The sequence below is a fragment of the Diuraphis noxia genome, unplaced genomic scaffold (assembly GCF_037042655.1).
Source record: "Diuraphis noxia isolate RWA-SAM2 unplaced genomic scaffold, SU_Dnox_SAM2 contig0001, whole genome shotgun sequence".
In the NCBI taxonomy this organism is placed as follows: Eukaryota; Metazoa; Arthropoda; class Insecta; order Hemiptera; family Aphididae; genus Diuraphis; species Diuraphis noxia.
The window spans coordinates 60,066,457-60,087,915 of NW_028301711.1; the positions used below are offsets into that span (position 1 = coordinate 60,066,457).

The 21,459-nt window shown below is 25.5% G+C and overlaps 1 protein-coding gene across 3 annotated transcripts in view; it reads left to right on the forward strand.

Moving 5' to 3' along the window:
• LOC107166119 (whirlin-like) overlaps positions 1-18,618 on the forward strand; it is a 43,941-nt gene extending 25,323 nt beyond the window's left edge. For 2 of the 3 annotated variants that reach the window (XM_015514657.2, XM_015514655.2), the window contains 5 exons: positions 3,664-3,744; positions 5,611-5,739; positions 11,141-11,263; positions 15,429-15,507; positions 15,617-18,618. In XM_015514657.2, coding sequence (XP_015370143.2) covers positions 3,664-3,744; positions 5,611-5,739; positions 11,141-11,263; positions 15,429-15,507; positions 15,617-15,759 — 555 coding nt within the window. In that variant the 3' untranslated portion in view covers positions 15,760-18,618. The remainder of the gene's footprint in view (positions 1-3,663; positions 3,745-5,610; positions 5,740-11,140; positions 11,264-15,428; positions 15,508-15,616) is intronic. The other variant, XM_015514656.2, reaches the window with a different exon arrangement.
• Positions 18,619-21,459: the final 2,841 nt, after the last annotated feature.

The window sequence follows — 21,459 nt, forward strand, 5'->3', positions numbered from 1 at the left end:
ATACAAATATATAATGATACTTATTATCTGTTTGATTTGGTTAAAATATACCTATGTTGTATTAATCTTGAAAATATTGTAGTTTTAATACAACAGTTTCTTAGAAAATAATTAATGCAACAAATTTATAATAAAGGTGTCTAATTAGTTTTATAGAATTATATTTATATATTAGGTACCTATATATCTTATTGTAACATTGTTATATTGATGATATTCTCTTTATTTTCTTTATCTTAACTGCTAATAATAATACATTAGGTATAATAATATAGTTGGGTTTGTTGTAAAAATGAACCACATCGTAAAAAATTAACACTATTATGTAATTAAGTGATTAAGTTTTTCTTTTTTTAACTATAAACCATTAATAATTATTTATGATTATTGTCATAACATTTTTTAGTATGCATGGGAATAATAATTTAATACAAAATTATCCATAATTTTTATTTTTTATTATTTATCAAGCATAAATTAGTTGTTTTACTTAGAAAATTCTATAATAAAAGAACCATATCTCATTTAGAAATTAAATTTTTATTATCTTTTATTATATTATATATTAATATAATTATTAGTTATAAGTTCATTACCTATCTACTTATCAGATTACTTATAAAAAATTGACTTCTATAAATATTATAACTTTTCATTTTAAATTAACAATAAATCATTTTATTAATAATTACCATAGTATTTAGACATAGTTTTTCATTTTCTATTTAATCAATAAACCTAAAGGAAATAGTATTTTTTAATTGTAGATAGTTGAAAATTCACCTATTATGTTTGCTATTTTTTCATCATTTAGGTATCGACTCATTTAGTATGCAACTTTCATCAAAAATGTCTTTTAGTATGTTACCTACATTCTATTGATACATTATAAAACAATAAGGACAACAGTGTAGATACGTATAGTAAAAAAGGTAAAATTAAAATGAATAACATTATTGTATAGTCTGATAGGTAGTCGATTTATAATATTCAGTTAGCATGTTTTGTATAATGCTAAAGCATTATGTGATTGTAAGAATGATTTATTTTAGAAAGATATTTATTTATATTTTCATAGTAATGATGGAAAAAATATTTTTTAGATGAAAGAAAGTTATTAGGTACCAATAAACAATTCATGTGGCTCAATAAAAAAAATGTAGTGTGTGCACCACTGTGTAATGTAGATTTAGATATGCCTAAAACTATCACAAAAAATAGAATGGAAATTTCATTGAAATAACTTATCTGAAATTTAAGAAGAGAAAAAAAGTTCAATATTTAACAATTTTGTTTCTGAAATATAGTTAAATTAGAAAGAATAAATAATTTCATATGTATTATGTTCAAAGAGGCAAGGCCTGTAGTGGACTCAGTTTATGTGAGATAACAAAACAAGTTTCGTGTTAGTCTTGTTTAACTCCAGATGTAGGTGACACAAAAATTGATACTTGATAGTTCTCCTAATAAAGTAATAACTGTATTGTTGTAGTTTGTTGGTTAAACTCTGTCATGATATTTGTGTGTTTTCATGTTTGATAAGCAAAAAAAAAATATAGGTAGTTGTGGATTGTTGAGGATTGGTTTTGAAAATTGATTAATTCCAATGATAGGCAAAAAGATAATACAATAAACAATTTAATTATTGGAAATATAGAATACTAACACATTAAACCATTTTTTCGTTTGGATTTAATCTCAGATGCCGATTCTGAATTCGAAAATAATAATAATGGTAATCCTGAGTCTAGGCTGTAATACTGGTGAGGTCACAGAGTGAATGATTCATTCAAAACAATGAAAAAAGTTTAATAGTTTAGCTGGTTTAGATTTCGAGTATATAATGGTGATCTTATGGAACTAAAATAAGCAAAAATATGGAACTAGAATTAAAGGCGCGGGTACATGTTGTTTTTAAAAATAAATGAAGGAAGAGTAGTGGTGATCAGTAAATGCACATAATGTGTTAGAGTCATTTTAATATGACGTCAAAAGTTAACCCATAATCTTTAATTTTCAAGTTAAGAATTATTATTATGAAGGAATAGTGGATTATTGTAAAACGATAAGGTAAGAAATTATTATTATTGATTTTATAAACATAAAAAAAAATTCAATTTTGAGTAGGTAGCATACTAAATAAGTAGATTCTGTAATTCATTTTGCATGTACCTAATTAATTCAAAACAACTACCTAAATAAATATTACAACCAAGGAAATCAAATTTAAATCTTAGTTTATTGAATCAATTATCAAAATAAATATATACAATTAATATTTAATAGGCATGATTGTTAAGCCATGAAAATATTACTTTATTGCTTATATAATACATAGAGTATAGTTACAATGTAAAAAAAGCCATAAATTATGTGAAATAATTTTCTTGTAACTGTTAGATGTATAATGTAAAAATGATAGAAAAATAATACGAGTATTTTAAAATTCAAATTTACCATAGCACATTATAACCATAATCAACTATTCATGAATAGACGCATAATTGGTATTTAATAAGAATAATTCACTTTTAATGATGATTTATCTATTTGTTATGAAAAAAAAATGTTTGCATTGTAAAACATGCGTATGATATATCTGATATAATGTGCCGTAACCTACTTAGTTATAACCCAATTATTACAAAAGTAGTTCTACTAAAAAATCCCAAAAATTATGAATATAAAAATAATATCAGCAGCACAGTAAACTCGGAACTTTGCCATACTTTATATCTTATAATTTTTATAAGCATAATGTAAACTTTAATATTATGATGTACATGCACTTAAAAATCCGCCAATATATTATTATTCGAATGTTATTTAAAAACAATTGATTAACAACATATTTTTTGAAATTAGGTGACAGGTACCTAATAAAAAATATATTTTTATTTAATATGTTTTGTTGTAAGATGTATATGTATTTTGTTATACTATATATTTTATAGGCAATAAAATAATAAATATATCAATAATATTTAGTCATTTTGATATTTACCTAGGTACACCTTATTTTTTGATTTTGATTTTGTTAATTTTTAGTCTTCATTTTTATCTTGTTATAGTGCATATTGCATATAATATTGAGTATATAATATTGTAGGTAGATAGTTAGTTTACTAATAAAAAAAAAAAAATAGATTAGCTTTAATTAGGTAAATACTATACAGTATATTGAGTGGAAGTGCACTTGTCAGTACCTAAAGTATCCCTATACTATCCTATCTACATTAATAACTTACACAAAGTACATATTATCGTTATTTTCATCAATTGTATTCACTTTTTATCACCTAAAAATAATGAAATTTATTTATATTTAACATTCAGTTTTCTTTAAAAAAAATTAAATACTCATAGATGTATAATATTATATATAGGTATTCATACCTTATCTGTTAAAATACAACATTTGTTGTTTTTACACATTCACTGATTAAATTGGTCTTGAGTAGCATATTCATTTTTATTTATTACAGTTCAATTTGATTAAAAAATATATTTGTTTTAAATTAGTACACAAGTTCGACAAAGAATAAAATATTCAAAAAAAAAAAACGATGAAATATGCAAATTAATTACATACAGTTGTATTGCTACTTAATAATTATAGGTACTTTTTAAATTTTACGCGAATAACATTGCTGATGCTTTCAGAGTGGATACTTGGAGGGACTGCGATCCCACTTAGGGGGATGGACCCAAAAATTGAAATCCTGGTACTATGGAAGTTCTCTAGTAAGTTTCAGTTGATGTTTCAGTTCCATTTAGTTTTTGTATGTGAACCAAGTAGTTAGATATGTTTTCTTTAGTTTTGGAACACCATCTTCTATTTTCATCTTTAACTAGAATTTTACCTTATATTATCTTGTTTACTGCTCTGTGTTTATATGTTTTATTTAGTTGATCTATAATTCATTTTAGAGCTTCTAAAGAACTGTAGTTTCAATTTATATTCCTTATCTATCTATACCTAACAAACTAATCATATACCAAACCTTCAAATTCAAAATTTGGCATGTCTTATAATTCCTTTAGTGTTTCAGCTACTTAAGACCATATTCCAAAATAACATAGGTAAATAATTTTTGTAAATACCCTGTAAGTGCACTTCAAAGTTAAAATACTTAAATGGCTTTTATTCATTTAATCACTTTATCACGAATATATATATTTTTCTTAATCATCGGTATATTTATTATGTACTTAATAAAATATGGCTTTTCTAAGCTTCATATTAATATGATTTTTATTTTAATAAGCAGGGTCCGTGAAGTAAGTATCATTTTGTTATAAAATAGGTCAAAGACCAAAATATTAACTTTTTTTATTGCAGCCCTAATAAATAGAAGCTCAAATCAAATCCTACATTTTTGGCTCAAAGGTTAAAAGTTACAAATAATTTCAAATATTTTATGAATAAAAACATATTATTATAATTTAAAATGTATATAATCGTAATATTGTGTAGTAGGTAGTAGGTAAAAAAGTAATAATATTAGTATAATATTTTGAGGTTATTTATTTAGTTTTTGAAATCTCAGATTAATTGTGATATTCCTTTTGCTTAGTAAACCTTCAAAATTAACAAATAGGTATGACAGTGTTTATATTAAGCATGAGTAGTTGTTGCTATAATTATATGTTTTACACAAATACAATCTAGCTTAATTCATAGATTCATTATTTATAATTCACATTATTTATGCATTAATTTACACATCACATTTCTAGTTATGTCATCTGAAATTAAAAATAAGTTTAACCATTAAAATACCTATTTAATCTATTTAAATTATTTCATTGTATGTAGTTTTAATAACATTCACGTCAATTTTGACATAATAATTATGTTAACCTATGTATAACATGATGGCTAATAGTTACTAAAATTTTATGGAAAACAAATATTGCGTTATTATACACAAATATCCTGGTAAAAGAAAAGGAATGAGTCTTCGATTTCTATATGGATAATATTATAATACCATTGATTGATTGTAAATAGATACTATGATAATATGATAATAATATGTTGAAACATTTTTATTACTTCATGTTACAATTATTATAGATAATGTGTGTAATTAAACATGGGTATCTTTTAACCACCGTTTAAGATAGATTTTTCTCTCTTAAACTGTGCTTTTAACTCAAATCAACTAAAATAATATTGTATATTTATTCTTGTTTCTTCAATTAATTATGAAATTTTCAAATATTAAGTAGTTACATAAATATCCTTGGAAATTTTTTTAAATTGGAGTGTAACCAAAAAAAATAAAAAACACTAAATTGACAATTTGTAACTAAAACATAAAAGAAAAGTTTAACACTGCCAAATTGTTTTAATAATATTAGTTTTTTGAGATATGAGGATACAACATTTCTGCTATAACTGCAATTAAAAATAGAAGTCTATGGTGGTGGACTAGCTATAGTGTAATTTTTATTTTTTTTTTTGTTTTAATAATTAGGCAAACAAAAAGTGATTTATAATTGATTTATGTGTGATTGTTTTGGGTTATTATAAGATTGACAAGGCTAGGCAAGGATATTTTAATAAATTATAATTATTAATGAAACAAAAAAAAATGTTTAAAGCAATTATCAAACAAACACGGACGTTCATACGATGGTAAAAATGAACTGCTGGATGAGGACGGAAGTTATCGAAGAGAAAGTGGTTTTATAGAGTCATCATGTTCAAATAATATACAAAACGAATCACAGGTAATTTTGAATATACCTATTACCTACATTTAAATTGCTATAATTCATTAATCACTAGATATATTAAATTTATACTATTTAAAACTTAAATAATATACAATCATATATGTAGGTATTTTATAATAATGTCATTAAGAATTAAGATAGAATCGATATAGGTAGGTATTTTTTACATGAAATATAATTCACACTCAATTAATTAGATATCTCGAACGGAATTGTAACCCCCTTGGCCCCTTCAATTTCAAGTTATTGAGACTCGACTGTATATATTATTATTAATAATGTTACACCTAATTTTTTAAATTTAAATATTTTAACTTTCTATAAAATGTAGATAATTTAGTATTAATTCATTGCTGAAAAAATTATTTAATATTTATCGAAGAAGTAATAATAGCATAGGTAATATAAAATATTATTGTAATAAATACAATGAAAGAATATTCATAAATCATAATCATTAATTAATAATTTTTATATTTGACATGTATTTAACATATATACCTACTTATTTTGTTAAGGTAGGTACGTTAAATTTTTATCAATAGATAATTCCTTTTTTTTAAATTAAAATATTTACTAAGAGAGTTAATGAGGTGTGGATTATCTTCCTCTTCAAATACATTATAAACAAAATAGGTTTCCTTACCGACAATAAAATATCATATAAAATAATAAAAAAAACTGTAAAATAACAAATCTTAGGTATGCAATTTATTCATTGATTGTATGCCAATTTTCAAAACATATACTTGTACAGAGTGGTTGGTACGACGCATGCTGTACACTGCAAATATGTTTGTTTTCTTTTTTACTTTAGGTATATTCCTTGCAATTTTTAAAACACTTCCTTCTTTGGAAGTTTTTGTGTTTACTGGTTAGGTTCTTGATAATTGTTATTTTTCGGTACCAAAATGTTTTGATTTAAATGTTTCATATTTTTTAAATCAAATAATTCAGTCGCTGTTATAGTAGGCAAAATAAGCAAAAAATGTTTATGATTAAATCTCTAAATTGTTTGAAACGCATATCATAACTTTTAAAATGTTTTTATATAAGTAAAACGTGTTTCAAATGGTGATGTCGAGTTAATGGAATAAAACTTTTTACCATTTCGATGTTTTTCGATGACTAGAATAATTCTATAATATAGGTAGTTTACTAGTTGGTCAGCGCGATAAATTTCTTTCATGAATTGATGCTTTGATATTTCGGCCGGTTTCTCGTTTCTCTTTTTTTTACCATTTCTATTTTTATTAACACCGTTGAAGGATGGTACTTTACAATTGTTATACATAAAACATCCATTTTGTCTTTCCATTTCGGAATATAAACTGATTGCTATTATTTCCAAACATGTTCTCCTTTTATAATTTTTTTTTAGTTACTTGTTTGGGATTTTCTTCCTATTACTCCTGAGAATTCCAGAAGTATAAGTTTGGCTTCAAGGAAATCGTTTTAAAAGTTAACAACAGTATCAGTAATTAGTGTACCTATGTCTTGTAAACAGTGGCGCCAAAATATATATTTACCTATGACAGCTGATTTTAGTAGGTAGGAGGGTTACGTTTGTCATTTTAAATATATTACCTATGGATAATTGCATGTATTAGATATTACTGTCAATTGTAAACTAAAAGTTGATAATATTTCATAAAAACTATAAGGTAAGGTAATTATAAGAAATAGGTGGGTGTCAAAATTGTATGTGGAGGTGTCTAATGTCATAGGTAAAATTTTGGACTTTGGCGCCACTAGTTGTTTTACGAGTCTTTACAAGGACTCGTAAAACAACTACACATACCTATTTTACGCGTGATTTTCAATTTTGATACCTTACATTATTGAAGTTGATAAGTTTAAGCACGATTTCGTACGCCATATTTGTAGTTAAATACTCAGTTAACACATCTATACATCATATTATACTTATAATAGGTATGTCATATACTACTATACTAGCTGATCTTCGTGCACTTCGTTGGCCGTTAAAAATACCAACCCTATATGATTCAAAATTTGTATTTAATTCGTCATTTAATACCCGTCTAGTCATGTTCAAAATTTCTTGTGACAAATTCTCATGGATTTACTCTATCTTAATTATTTTCGTTAAAAATTTGTAAAATAGTCATATAAAATACAGGACTAAAATTATATTCAATCATGATATTTTCTCGCATTTTTAGCTTTGTAAAGATAAAATAATTTTTTTTAATTGGTACTAAATAACAAATTATTGCTAATTTCTTGTTCATCTGCCATACTAAATTATATACCTAACTAATAGCAACCCTATAATAAACAAAAATATATTTATATTTATTATTATTATACCTATCTATTAGTTATATAGGTAATATTATTATTTATTATAAAAATCTCAAATTTTTAATAAAAAAAAAAAACGGGAAAGCGGATATCGCTCAGCTGTACAGTAGATTACAAGTGGGTTATTGTAATGGACGGAATTAAAACTTGAATCCAATAATATTTTATCTTTGTACACGAAAAACGATTTTGAGCGGAGACAGTTTATCTGTCTAGGATATATTATAGATTATTATTACTTATTAAAATATTTGACTTTCCGGTGGACAATTTTTTTTTTTTATAAAGGTAGATAATTTTATAAGGATTCTTGAATTAATTTTTCAAATCGTAGTGTGTAATGTGAAATTCAGAGAAAATCCAATGTCGTAAAAAAATTTAAATTTCAAATGCTCATAAAAATTTAATTTGAATTTCCGGTGAACATTTTTTTTTGTGATAAAAATTGACAAACTTGTAAAGAATCTTGTATTAAATTTTCAAATTTTAGATTTCAAAAGAAAATTTTTCATGAATTTCTAGCTTAAAATAATTTGCGAATTTTTGTGATTTTTACGTATTTTGTCAAAATTCAAACTTTGAATGCTTATAAAAAAATAATTGTGATCATGAATTTATTTTATTTTTCAACTGCTATTGTTACAATATGTTGAGAGCCTTGTATTACATTTTCAAGCATTTTTAACCAACAAATACATTTTTATCGATATTAATTTAAAAAAAACTAATAATGATCGAAAATTGCAAATACCTATGAATAGTTCAACTTAAGTCGAAAATTTTTGAAAATTTCATGTTGGATAGAATATACTTATATAAACATTCGGTGAAAATTGCATGTATCTGTGGTATTTGTTTTAAAGTTACATTAAAAACCGAAATCGATTTTGTTGAAAACTGATTGTGCATAATATTTCCCGTTTTCCCCTTAATTTTTAGTTTGTTTATCCCAATTATTTAGAAGAATATTGAGAATTTTTTACTTTTGACCTCCCAAAGTACCAACTAGATTCACTTTCAACCTTTGAAAATCGAAGCATTTTTACTGCCCCAAAATGTAATGACAGACACAAAAAAAAGAAAAAGAAAAAAACACACATCATGGTAAAATCAATACATTCCTTGCTCCACTCAGAATCTATTATTTAAAATTAAGAGCTACTTATCAAGATAAGATAAAACCATGGGGTAGTGTAGCTTTCTGATGGTAAAAACAATTTTAAAATTGGTTAAGTTGTTCCTGAGGTTAAACCAAACAAACGGATAATTTTTCTTCTGTATATGATATTAACCTTTTTACCCATGGAAAGTTGAATTTTGAAAAATCCATTCTTAGTGGGTACCCACATCACAAAACGAAGCTACTGTCCAAATTTTATACTCATAGCTCCCGCGGTTCCGGCTAGGTGATGATAAATCAGTCAGGACAACTAGGACAAGTCATTTTATGTATTGTAAAGAACAATAAAATTATGTTTAGATAGACAAAACTTGTTGAAATATTGTTAAATTGTATAAATGTATTCAAAGTCCAAATAATTTATCTTATGAAATTCGACTGAGCCTAAATAATATATTAATTGAAAAATCGATCAAGTTCAAATAATTGAAATTTGGATGAACGAGATGTCGAGATGTGACTACTTGCCACTTGGTGTGATCTTCAGGTCATCCAGTCGCTAGTCGACATATATATATATATATATATACATAATATCGCGTGATTTATTATTATTATTATGAACATAATCGTCATTACGCTGTTGTGCGCTATCGCTCCTATCATTATTATATTCTTATTATACGTATCTTGTAAATTTATTGATATGGTCACAGCTCGTTACAGTATAGAGATAATTATATTTTTATATATTCTTGAGCATAAAAACATTTTATAAATCATTATCTTACGTAGTTTATTTTGAGGGGCCATTTTTTTATTGAGAAAAATCTGTCGGACATAGGTCATTTGATCTCCCTCCCTGGGTCATCCCCTGATAGTATATATACGATATAATCTGATTCATAAATCATTTATTTTAATATATATCATTTATATTTTAATATATTTAGAGTTGGAACTCGTAAAATCTATACAGCCTATGTATTTTGAATATTTTTTAATAAGTATAAATAAATGTTATAAGGGAGTTCGTTTACAATTTTTATGCGTTTTCACCGAGTTTAAACATTTTTATATAACAAAAAAAAAAAATAATAAAAATATTATTTAAATTAGTATACCTATAAGTAAGCAGTAGTATAGTATACGTTCGATATTAAGAATCTTAATTTAAGATACATCATAGTTAACACAATATACTTTAAATTTCATAAACCATTAAAAATCGCAATCTTAAAAAGATATAAGGGACAACATCAAAAATAAAACTATTGCTGATATGAAAACAGAATAAAATACCACTCATATCAAATCTCAACATGTTTAGAAGATATTCTATATAAATTCTGCACTAAGTGATGAGTGTATTGATTTAACAATGATATGTTTTGTTTTTTTTATCACCATATTTTTGTTTACTAAATCTTCATGTTTATTATTATAAACGAATCAATAAATTTAAGTATGAATTAAAATCATGACCAATGATCAACAATATTATTAATTTTTAATGATTTTTGTGGCCAACCACCGTGCGTCATCAGGCCCCACTCGCGGTATATATACTTTTTAAATGTATACACATTTTCACATTTCTGTTTTTAATGCCCTCTGGATAATGCTTGGAACAGTTATAAGGTTTTACAAATGTGTGTTGTTATAATTTAATTTAAGTATAAATAGTATAATGTATAAGTAAGTTTTAATCAGTTGTTAAAGTAGTATAAGCAGACAAACAGTATTATAATTATAATATAGTAATATATATTGTTATTACTATAACAAAATAAAGCTGGTGAGTGATTTAGTTATGATAACGACATCAACGTCCAACTTCCTACGTGAAACATCCTGATCTTAAAATATTAATTTTAAAAACATAAACATATATAATATACTTAACTGCTTACATATATTTGACTAATTTTTTTTTTCGATTTAAAGATAATGTTGGACCAACAAGGCAATCTTCGTATAATTGTTAAAAAAATTAAACCTTTGCTTGGGATTGCAATTGAAGGAGGAATCAATACAAAACATTTACTTCCAAGGATAATAAATATACACGTAAGTATTTAATATAACAATACAAGTAGATGTAGTAGAATAAGTCTAGGTACTTATAGATTTTATATTTGGTCATTTGGAGCAAAGATAAAGAGGAATAGAGGATGTTGAATAAATACGCTGTTGATCAGTAAATAGTTATCAAGAAAAAAATATAATTACAACAATAATATAGGTACTAATTGTAGGAAAATGTTGGTAAAAGCTTTTATAATGGTGTAAGTATCTGGTAAACTAATATACAGTAGTAATATTATACATATTATAATATTGAAATTTTGAGGTGCCCACCTGGCCACCTGCTATTCTAACATTTTATAAGTATTTTTATTTTCATTATTTTCAAAATATTTGTAAAAGCATTAACGTTTGAATTTGAACAAGATTTATTAATATTTAGTTCAGTATTATTTTTGTTTGATTTTGATAAAACGTGTTGACTATATTTAAATTACTTACCATAGTTCCATAATTGTAAACACATGACGTATAAACAAGTGTATATAAACACTCGCGTTTCTTTCAACAAACTATATTATTTATACCCAATAAGGTAGTCCTAATTTTACGAAGATGATTATATTTCAAATTAATCTCCCCCTCCCTAAAACTATACGTATCATACCAGTTTTTGTTAATAATCGGTTTTATATAAAAAAAAATATTATTCAATAAAATAACCTACTCCCATCCTCGTGTTTTGTACTGAGGATTGTTTTTCAAATGTCGTATACAGCATTTAGCTTAATAAAAAGTATCTTTTAAGCAATTCTATTGATCTTGCCATTCTTTTGTCGGTGTTTATTACTTTATTAGTTTATTATATAAAATTCCATTAAGTACCCTACTTCTAATAAAATTTATTATTAGAACTATTTTTTTTTAGTGATTATAGTAGCTTATAATTTGGCTTAATGACAGCTGTAATCAGGACCGTCCCGAAAGACAAATCACGGAGGAGGGGGCCTTGTTTTTAATGTGTCTATAATATGCTGGCTCTAAAAAAAAATTTCGTAAATAATAAATATGATGAGTGTTTCAAAATAATATACCATTTTCATAACTCAATTTTCTTTGATGTACCTAACTTACTTACATCAACCGTAGGTATACAAAATAGTGTAGTTGCAGCTACACTTTCAAATGGATTTTGGGTGCGCCAACATATTGTTTAATATTTTCCCCTTCACTGTGATATAAATTTTCGTCGTGTTTTTTTTTAAAACCATTTTTTAATCGACTATTCCAATCATTCCATTTTTACATATTATCTTTTTCTTTTACTCACTTTATATTCATTTTTGTTTTACGTATAAATGTATAATTTAACGAAAACAAGGAGTATGAATAAATAATAAACATATAAATAATAGATATTTGACTAATTTACAAAGGTTAAGTTAGAATTTAAGAACATAATAATATAATAACTAGGGGTGGGATTTTAATGTCCTTACAAAATATCAAAAATGCAAAAATGACTTAAAAACTCAAAAAATACACTATAAAAATGTATTTAAATTATTATAGCTTAAACATTGGAAAAGGGATAAAAAATTATACATAATAACTAATAAGTATAATATAACGGCGATAATTTTAGCTGAAAGGCCTAGTCATAGTAAAATTGTAATCGATAATAACTTTTTGTGCTATATGATTTTTTATTTGTACCGTTGGCAGTTTGTCAAAGTCTCTTGTTAATTGCAACAATTTTGGTTCATTTTATGAAAAAATTGTGAAAAATGCTCTAAAAACTAAGAAAATGTGCTCAAATTATTAAAAAGTGTAAAAAAAAGTGGGCAAGTCATGGATGTCGCTCTGCTGTACAGTAGGTTACAAAACGTGGGTTACCTATTATAATGGATGGAATTAAATTTGAATCCAATAATGATATTATATCATTGTATACGAAAAACAATTCTGAGCAGATAAACCATCTGTATTAGGATATATTATAGATAATTTAAAATTTTCAAATCTTAGATTTAAAAAGAAAAACTTTTATGAATCTATCTATCTAAGATAATTTAAACATTTCTATAATTTGTATACGTATTTAGTCAAAATTTTAAATTTAAATGCTTATAGAAAAAAATGACCTGTTTAAAGTACAGGTTCAAGAACATTGCTATTCAGAAAAGATGCTACACTTGATACTTTCGAGCAATTTTAGAGGGAGAAAAAGTGTTTACAGAATAAAAAAGAAAAAGAAATAAACATCATTGTAAAACCAATAAATTTCTCACTCCGTTCAGAATCTAAAATTACTTTAAAATTACCAATATCACCCGAAACACATTTTATACTTACGGACCAATGTGACAATGTTTTAAAACACCAGAAAAAGATGCCTCTGCATAAAAATCCCAGCCCTAGTAATAACTAATAATATTTTTCACAATATGCTTATGCAATTATGCGTAGAGGCTGAGTATATTTATTATGATTATGATCAGGTTAATATAAAAAATAATAAACTGGTAATAAAATAAATGTTTTTATAAATAATATGACTTATATTATACATACTGTTTATACGACTATTCTACCACGGTAGAAGGCCGAAACTCACACAATAGCCTATACCTATACCCAAAACTCAACCTATTTTTATCACGTCATCGTAAAAAAGAGTATTAGTATTATGCATATAACATATATTCTTACATAATATTTTATAAAAGCCTAAGGTTATAAATTATTTATTGAAAAATTATTATTATTTTTTTTTATGCCTCATAAATAAAAATAATTGTTTAAATATTTTAATACATTATTCAATTTTGTTATTGCCGACTTGGTGGTCCAATATCAAATGTGCCAACTCACCAAAATTACGAATATCACGGTATTTACGATCCTTATTATTTTGAGTCATTTTTTACGACACCTGCAGTTAACATGAACAGAGTACAAACCTAAAAAGTCTATAAGAGTAAGGAGAAAAATGTGCTTTTTTAGGTAACTCAGTTTACTAAAAACTTGATAAGTCTGATCCAACCATTCCAGATTGACAAATCTGAGATTTACAAATTGATATGTTCCGATTTTTTGCCGACATAATTTGTGTCTTCTTGATAACCGTTGACCGCTGTCTGTTATACCTACAACGATACCTATATGTATTGTTACCTAAAATATTGTCTCTAACTTAATGATTTAGATAATAATTAAATCATTTTTATGTAATATATTTATATAGCATAATATTATGTTTTATTTTATTAAATTATAATTTCAAAAAAATGCATGAATATATTATTTTACAAGATATAAAATGTATAGTGGATCAAGGTTCAAATTTTCAAAATAATGCATATTATTTTTAATTTTAATACTTCTTATATTACACGGGTAGCATAGCAACTAGCAACGTACCATTGCAATTTGTAACTGCAGTTTAATCATGCAACTCAATTCAGCACGTTTTTAGAAGTGAAATAATTTTATTTATCACCTTATTCGAGTTTTCATAATTTATGTAACTCAAAAAGAACTTAAACTAATATACCTAACCTAACTAAGATTAGCTCAACAATAGAACTTTACTTCATAATAATTAATATGTCTGTATTTACACTCTATGAAATATTCATTACAATATTGAGTGTTATTTTTAATAACACTCATAGGAAATACAAACTGCGCACTTAACTACATTTATTAGTACTTCACAATTTGTGCTCTTATTGTTCTTAAAACATACTATTTTAGACGCCCGATCAATGGACTATTGAAAATGTGAAATTTATCGATAACAATTGTTTTAATAAATTCTCAGTATCTTTTTATCTACTGTATTTCATAATTTATATTATTTTCTATTATTGCATAGGTTGGTTATGAAATGCTATAAATAATTTCGAGACTTTCGAATATTGTGATAAATATATGATATCAACCATCATAAATAAAATATATTTCATATGATAATTTATCAAATATTTAAGTAAATATAAGTTAGCTTCAAATTATTATTCCATGGCTGGTGGCTAAGATATAGATGCCAAAATATGTATGTCATCAGAACATTAAATTTAACTAGGAAGATGTATTCAATTTTCAAGTGTATTAAAGATTGCATTTAGTAAATAATATATTACAAGTGTCAAGTACTACAACACTGCAATATTCTATTATTTCATTTACCTTATAATTTTAGGAAAATGGTGCTGCATACGAAGCTGGTGGTCTTGAAGTTGGTCAATTGATCTTAGAAGTCGATGGCCAAAAAGTTGAAGGTTGGTATATTTTATATTTTGGTATATTCCAAAAATGAAACATGTGTGATAAGTTATTAAATGTTAATAAACAATAAAAATCACTACTGTCAACTTTTTTTTTTTTCAGGAATGCCTCATCAAGAAGTAGCCAGGCTCATCGCAGAATCTTTTGCACAAACTGATAAATCCGAAATCGAATTCCTTGTAGTTGAAGCAAAGAAATCGAATTTGGAACCGAAACCTACAGCACTGATATTTTTGGAGAGTTAACCGGTTGAAAAACCCTAATGATGATATAAATTCCTGTTTATTAAGTACAATGATGGATCCTAATAACGTAACGACAATTAACATACTATATAGTGTCAAACACGCAACACTACGTTTGTTTGAATACATTTATTTATTTGATTATTTATATTTATCTACTATAAATTACAAGATGACGTGTTATTGATTCAACTTAAAAATAAAATTTCATATTTAAGTATTTTTATCGAATCATATTATTTTTTTTTCATAAATTAATTATTATTCTTTAATAATTCATTCTCTATAAATTTATCATTATGAAAATTTTATTTTATTTTATTGTACTCATGTTCAAATTGTTATTCGCTAAAACGATATACCTAATTAATAATTATACAACGTCATATTATTATTATATGTTATCTAATAATGTCTTATGAAATATAGGCAATTTATAGTTAAATACCGTACAATCATTTTTAGAATAACCGGCCTATTAAATAATAATACATGCCCATCACCTAGAGTATCTATGTATTACGACCATAATATTATTACTAACATTCATACATACATAATATAATAATATGGCCTATAGTACTTTTTACATTCTAGGTACACTACAGCATTAAGACTTTATATAAAATTTTAAAATATAACAATACATTTTAATATTATATTTTAATTTACAGTGGTTCGTAACATAATCGGTTTCCGATCAGGTGTAAAAACGGATTGGCCTATATAGGCTATATAATTGATTTATCTGTTGAACGAGAAAACTATACAATATAGGTATACAGCATACATAGGTGATACATGTTGTAATATGTAAAGTAATGGTTGATATAGGTGGCACTAATAATTATAATAATAATAACTGGCACCCTGTCTTTGAAGTCATCAAAACCTTAAAATACATCTTTTTTTTTTTTCAAAAACGTTGTTTTTTCAGACTTCAAACTATAAAAAGATAAAACATTTCAAAATATTGAGTTTAGACAGCCTAACAGCATATAATTATCAGAGAAAACATCATTCTTCATATTCGATTATAATGTTTAATACATACATCTATTACTTATAAAGTCATAGGTATTAATAACATGTATATGTGCACTGTGCACATCCCCCTGTTATTCTAAGCTACTTCGATTACTGACCATGGGTATTTTATACTTCCTTTATACTATATAATGACAATGGCGGTATATGCTATATTGATATAACTCTGACAGATAATTTTCTTTTGTGAACATAACCATCGCCTATAAATATTATGTATAATATTTTACAGTAGTAAAAGTTATACACCTTTTAAGTACCTATGTAGGTACGTTCGAATTTCATCCAGATTAATTTCATTATTTTTAAAATTAAATTACGTATATCATTATTATTATTATTATTATTAAATAGTTGCATAGTGACACTGTGTATTAAAAATATGTATGTGTCATGTAAGTATTTACTGCGTTCGCTCACGTATTTAATTTTTCTCTTTCTCTCTCTATTTTTTTTTTTAACTATACTAGAATGAATAGATCATATATATTGTTGTGATAACACACTTTTATTTTTCATTAAAGATTTCAGTCTTTTTCGGTACGTGTATCGGTGTATCGCGTATAAGCTTATACTACTATAGTAATATTTTAATAATTTGGTGCTGTGTTATTGTGCTATCCGGGAGAAGATTTTATGGTGCCTTTCTTTATTATCTATTTATCTATGTTTATGGCATAACAATCGGGTAATAAAAGTCACACTGGTGCAAATATAATTATTCATAGAGCCACATTTTTAACTAACGGATAGTTGACAATGATAAAATATTACTATATATTCGCACTATGTTTATAATAAATGTTATAGGACTTGAAGATATTTTTTTTTTAGAGATTCTGCTGATTTCTAATTATTTTGAAGAACATCAAAAAGTATTACTAAACAAACATCTTTCGAAAATTGTTCCTCTCACAAAACATTGCCATCCCGGGAAACTTCGTCCACTCCCAAAACACGGCACCGTAGTTACCGTTCGTCACACTTCAATTAAATTCAAGACCAAATTGCAATTGATGGTATTTCGTTTTCAAACTAAATAGGATTTAAGGGCTCTGGGAACTTGGCTGATATATTAACAGGCGTATGATTATTATTATATATCTACATACTGCAACAGTAGTAATAGCTGTCACAATATTATAATAGGCTTTGCCCGTTACATTGTTTTAGCCAATCGAAAAAAAAAGTTGATGGTAATAAATAATAGCCACAATTAGACCACCTATATATATATAGAATAATTCATTGTGGTGTGCCCTAAAACATTAACAACTGCAATATTATATTATTAAAATATACATAAATTCGTAAATAGTAACTCGACTCGATATTTTATTTTAGATACATAACTATTGTTTTAATTTGTACAAATTAACTAATAAATATTTGTTGTTTGTTGACATATTATATTATATTATACACGTGTATATAAATATATATTATATATATATTTCTACAATATTTTACGGAGTGTCCCGAGATGTTCTTGGTATTTTCAAGTGACAAACAATGTAGCTGGTACATCTAGGACCACCTGTTAAATATATGTATGCATTATACACTCACAAATACACACATATGTATATATATATATATATATATATATATATACGTGTGTGTATGTATATGATAGGTATATTATATATTTATATATGAAATGTGTAACTTAATTTACGATGACAAGTAATATTTGAGCCTGTATTTTTGGTACGTTGTAAAACACGCACTATATCTTATTATGTTGCATGTTTACTATTTGTAGTCGTAATCAAATTGTTATTGAAAAATATATTAATAATTACTGAAAAATGTAGTATTTTTTTAAACTATATATTATAATATTAATATATGTATTATCCTTTGTGTTTATTCTGTATAAATTTATGTTTAGGTTCTTTGAACAAATCTACTGCACATTAAGGGCAGGTAATCTAAAGCTACTTATCATTGTATACCTACTTGTGCGTTACCTACATGGTTACATGAAACCTGAAAATAGTGGAAACCTTTGAGGGCTCTAACCAGTCTTTTTATAGTAGAGCAATATAGATGGGGAATACTGTTTGGATGATTATAGGAGCGTATATGACCTTTTTTTATAGAACGCACAGATAAAATTTCATAGAGCCTTTTTTGGGTACCTAGAAAAAATAATTTAATAGTATGGTTGCGGGACAAAAAAATATTTGAAAAACAATTGCCAATTTACCATAACACGATACTAAAATCGTCAACAACAGAGACGTAATAAAGTGATTCGCCGGTTGTCGTTTGCGCATCACTATTGTTAATTTTGACCTTTTTTTGTGAGACAGTAGTGCATCGTTCAATTTCTAGGCTATAAATCGTTTGCGCATTAACCGTTCAAAAAGATTTTCATCATTTGCGCATCAATATTATTCAACAGTAGAAATTAAAAAAGTTGTACACCTCAAGCGCAAGTAAGTTGTTTTCTAACTTTGATCTTAAAGTTTTCTTATCTCTAAATTTACTCACGTAATAATTTAAAATAATGTTATATTTATATACAATATACCAAGTAAAAATGTAATTTTATATTTATTTACATTTTTAAGTTGTCGAAATAATGCTTTGATTTTCAACTTCAGTAGCTTTTCCGGTTGGAAAGTGAATCTAGTTAGTGCATTGGACAGGTAATTTATTTTTTATAATTTTGGAATTCCCATTAGTTTTCAAAAACACCGGGAAAAACAAAAAAAAAATTAAGGAAAAACGCAAATTTTTACACAAATTCTATTTTTGATATTGGTTTTAGTCGTTTTAGAGTTTAATTTAGAAATAAGTCTAAAACAAATTACCTTAGACACATGACATTTCCACTGAATGTTTATACATATACTGGAATTTTTTATACTTGATAAAATTTTCAAAATATTTCTAATCGTTTTAAGTTATTTATAGGCACTTGAAATTTCCGTACTTTTTAGGTTTTTTTTTATAAATGACAGTAACATTTTATTCGTTGACTACAAAAGCATTAACATTGAATACAAGGCTCTAAATATATTGAAAATACGTGGTCAATTTTTTTTTATAGGCATTCAAAGTTTGAATTTTGACAAAATACGTAAAAATTACAAAAATTCACAAATTATTTTAAGCTAGAAATTCATAAAAATTTTACTTTTTAAACCTAAGATTTGAAAATTTAATACAAGATTCTTTACAAGTTTGTCAATCTTTATCACAAAAAAAAATTTCCACCGGAAATTCAAATTAAATTTTTATGAGCATTTGAAAATTAAATTTTTACAACATTGGATTTTCTCTGGATTTCACATTAAGCGATTTTCTTATTTTGGTGTAACTCTAAAATAAATGATCGCAGATACTTGAAATTTTCACATTTTATATATTTGATACAATTTTCAAAACATTTAGATTTGTTTTGAGCTTTTTACTGACATTCTAATTTTTCACCTTTTTTTAGTTTTTTTTTCTATTAAAGTCAATAAAAATTTATTTGTTGGGTAGAAAAGCTTGAAAAAATTAATACAAGGCTTCTAACACATTGCAGCAATAGTAGTTGAAAAATATTAAAAATACATACCTAGGCAAATTTTTTTAAATGCATTTAAAATTCAAATTTTGACTAAATACGTAAAAATAACGACAATGTTCAAATAATCTTAGATAGAAATTGATAAAAGTTTTTCCTTTTAAATCTAAGATTTGAAAATTTTTAATAATCTATCCTAGACAGATAAACCGTCTCCGATCAGAATCGTTTGTTTCGTATACAATTTATATAATACCTTTGGATTCAAATTTAATTACATCCATTACAGTAACCCACTAAGGACCTATTGTACAGCAAAGCAACATCCACGAGTCACGAATTACCGGCTTTTTTCTTCTTAAAGCCACTGAGTGACGCGGGGAAATTTAATTTTCAGAGGCATGTATATTAAATACAAAGGCAAGTTTATAAAATTCAAAAATTCCAAAAAAATTTTTTTATGCATTTAAAAATTTAAAATTTGTAAGACAATTTTTTAAACATATTTTTTAAAACAGTTCGAAAAAAAAAATAATATATTGAATAAAAATTGACAAAGTTAGAGCAAGTTATGTTTTTGAATAATTATAATAACATAGTTGTTACCTATCAAAACAAGAATTACTCGATTTAATCAATCTCGATTGGAACGCTGATTTTTTATGTCAATCTGTAAATATCGTACTATTAGTGGAGCTTTTAGGAAAGATTAAAGTTAAAATTCAGATAATATTTTTAACAATAAAAAAATAAAAATAAAAAACATTTATTACATAAAAACGAAAATTATGTATTACATTTTTTTTTTATAATTGTTCAAAGTGAGCTCTATTATTTGTAACACTGCAGAGTTCAAGTTTAGGACCCACGCGTTTTCAACATTTTCTAATGTCTTAGGTAAAACATTTTACAATTGAACAATATTTTGTTCAATTTTGTGACGGAGATCATGCAATGAACACGGCGGATACACAAGATTTTTCAAATAACCCCATAGGAAAAAATCCATTGGTGTCAAGTCGGGAGACCTAGGTGGCCAAAGCACTGGACCATCTGGACCCCTTGACAAGGTGCCCTTGTTCTTATCCATCTTTCCGGGAAGTGCTCGTCCAGCCAACGTCTCACAGTAT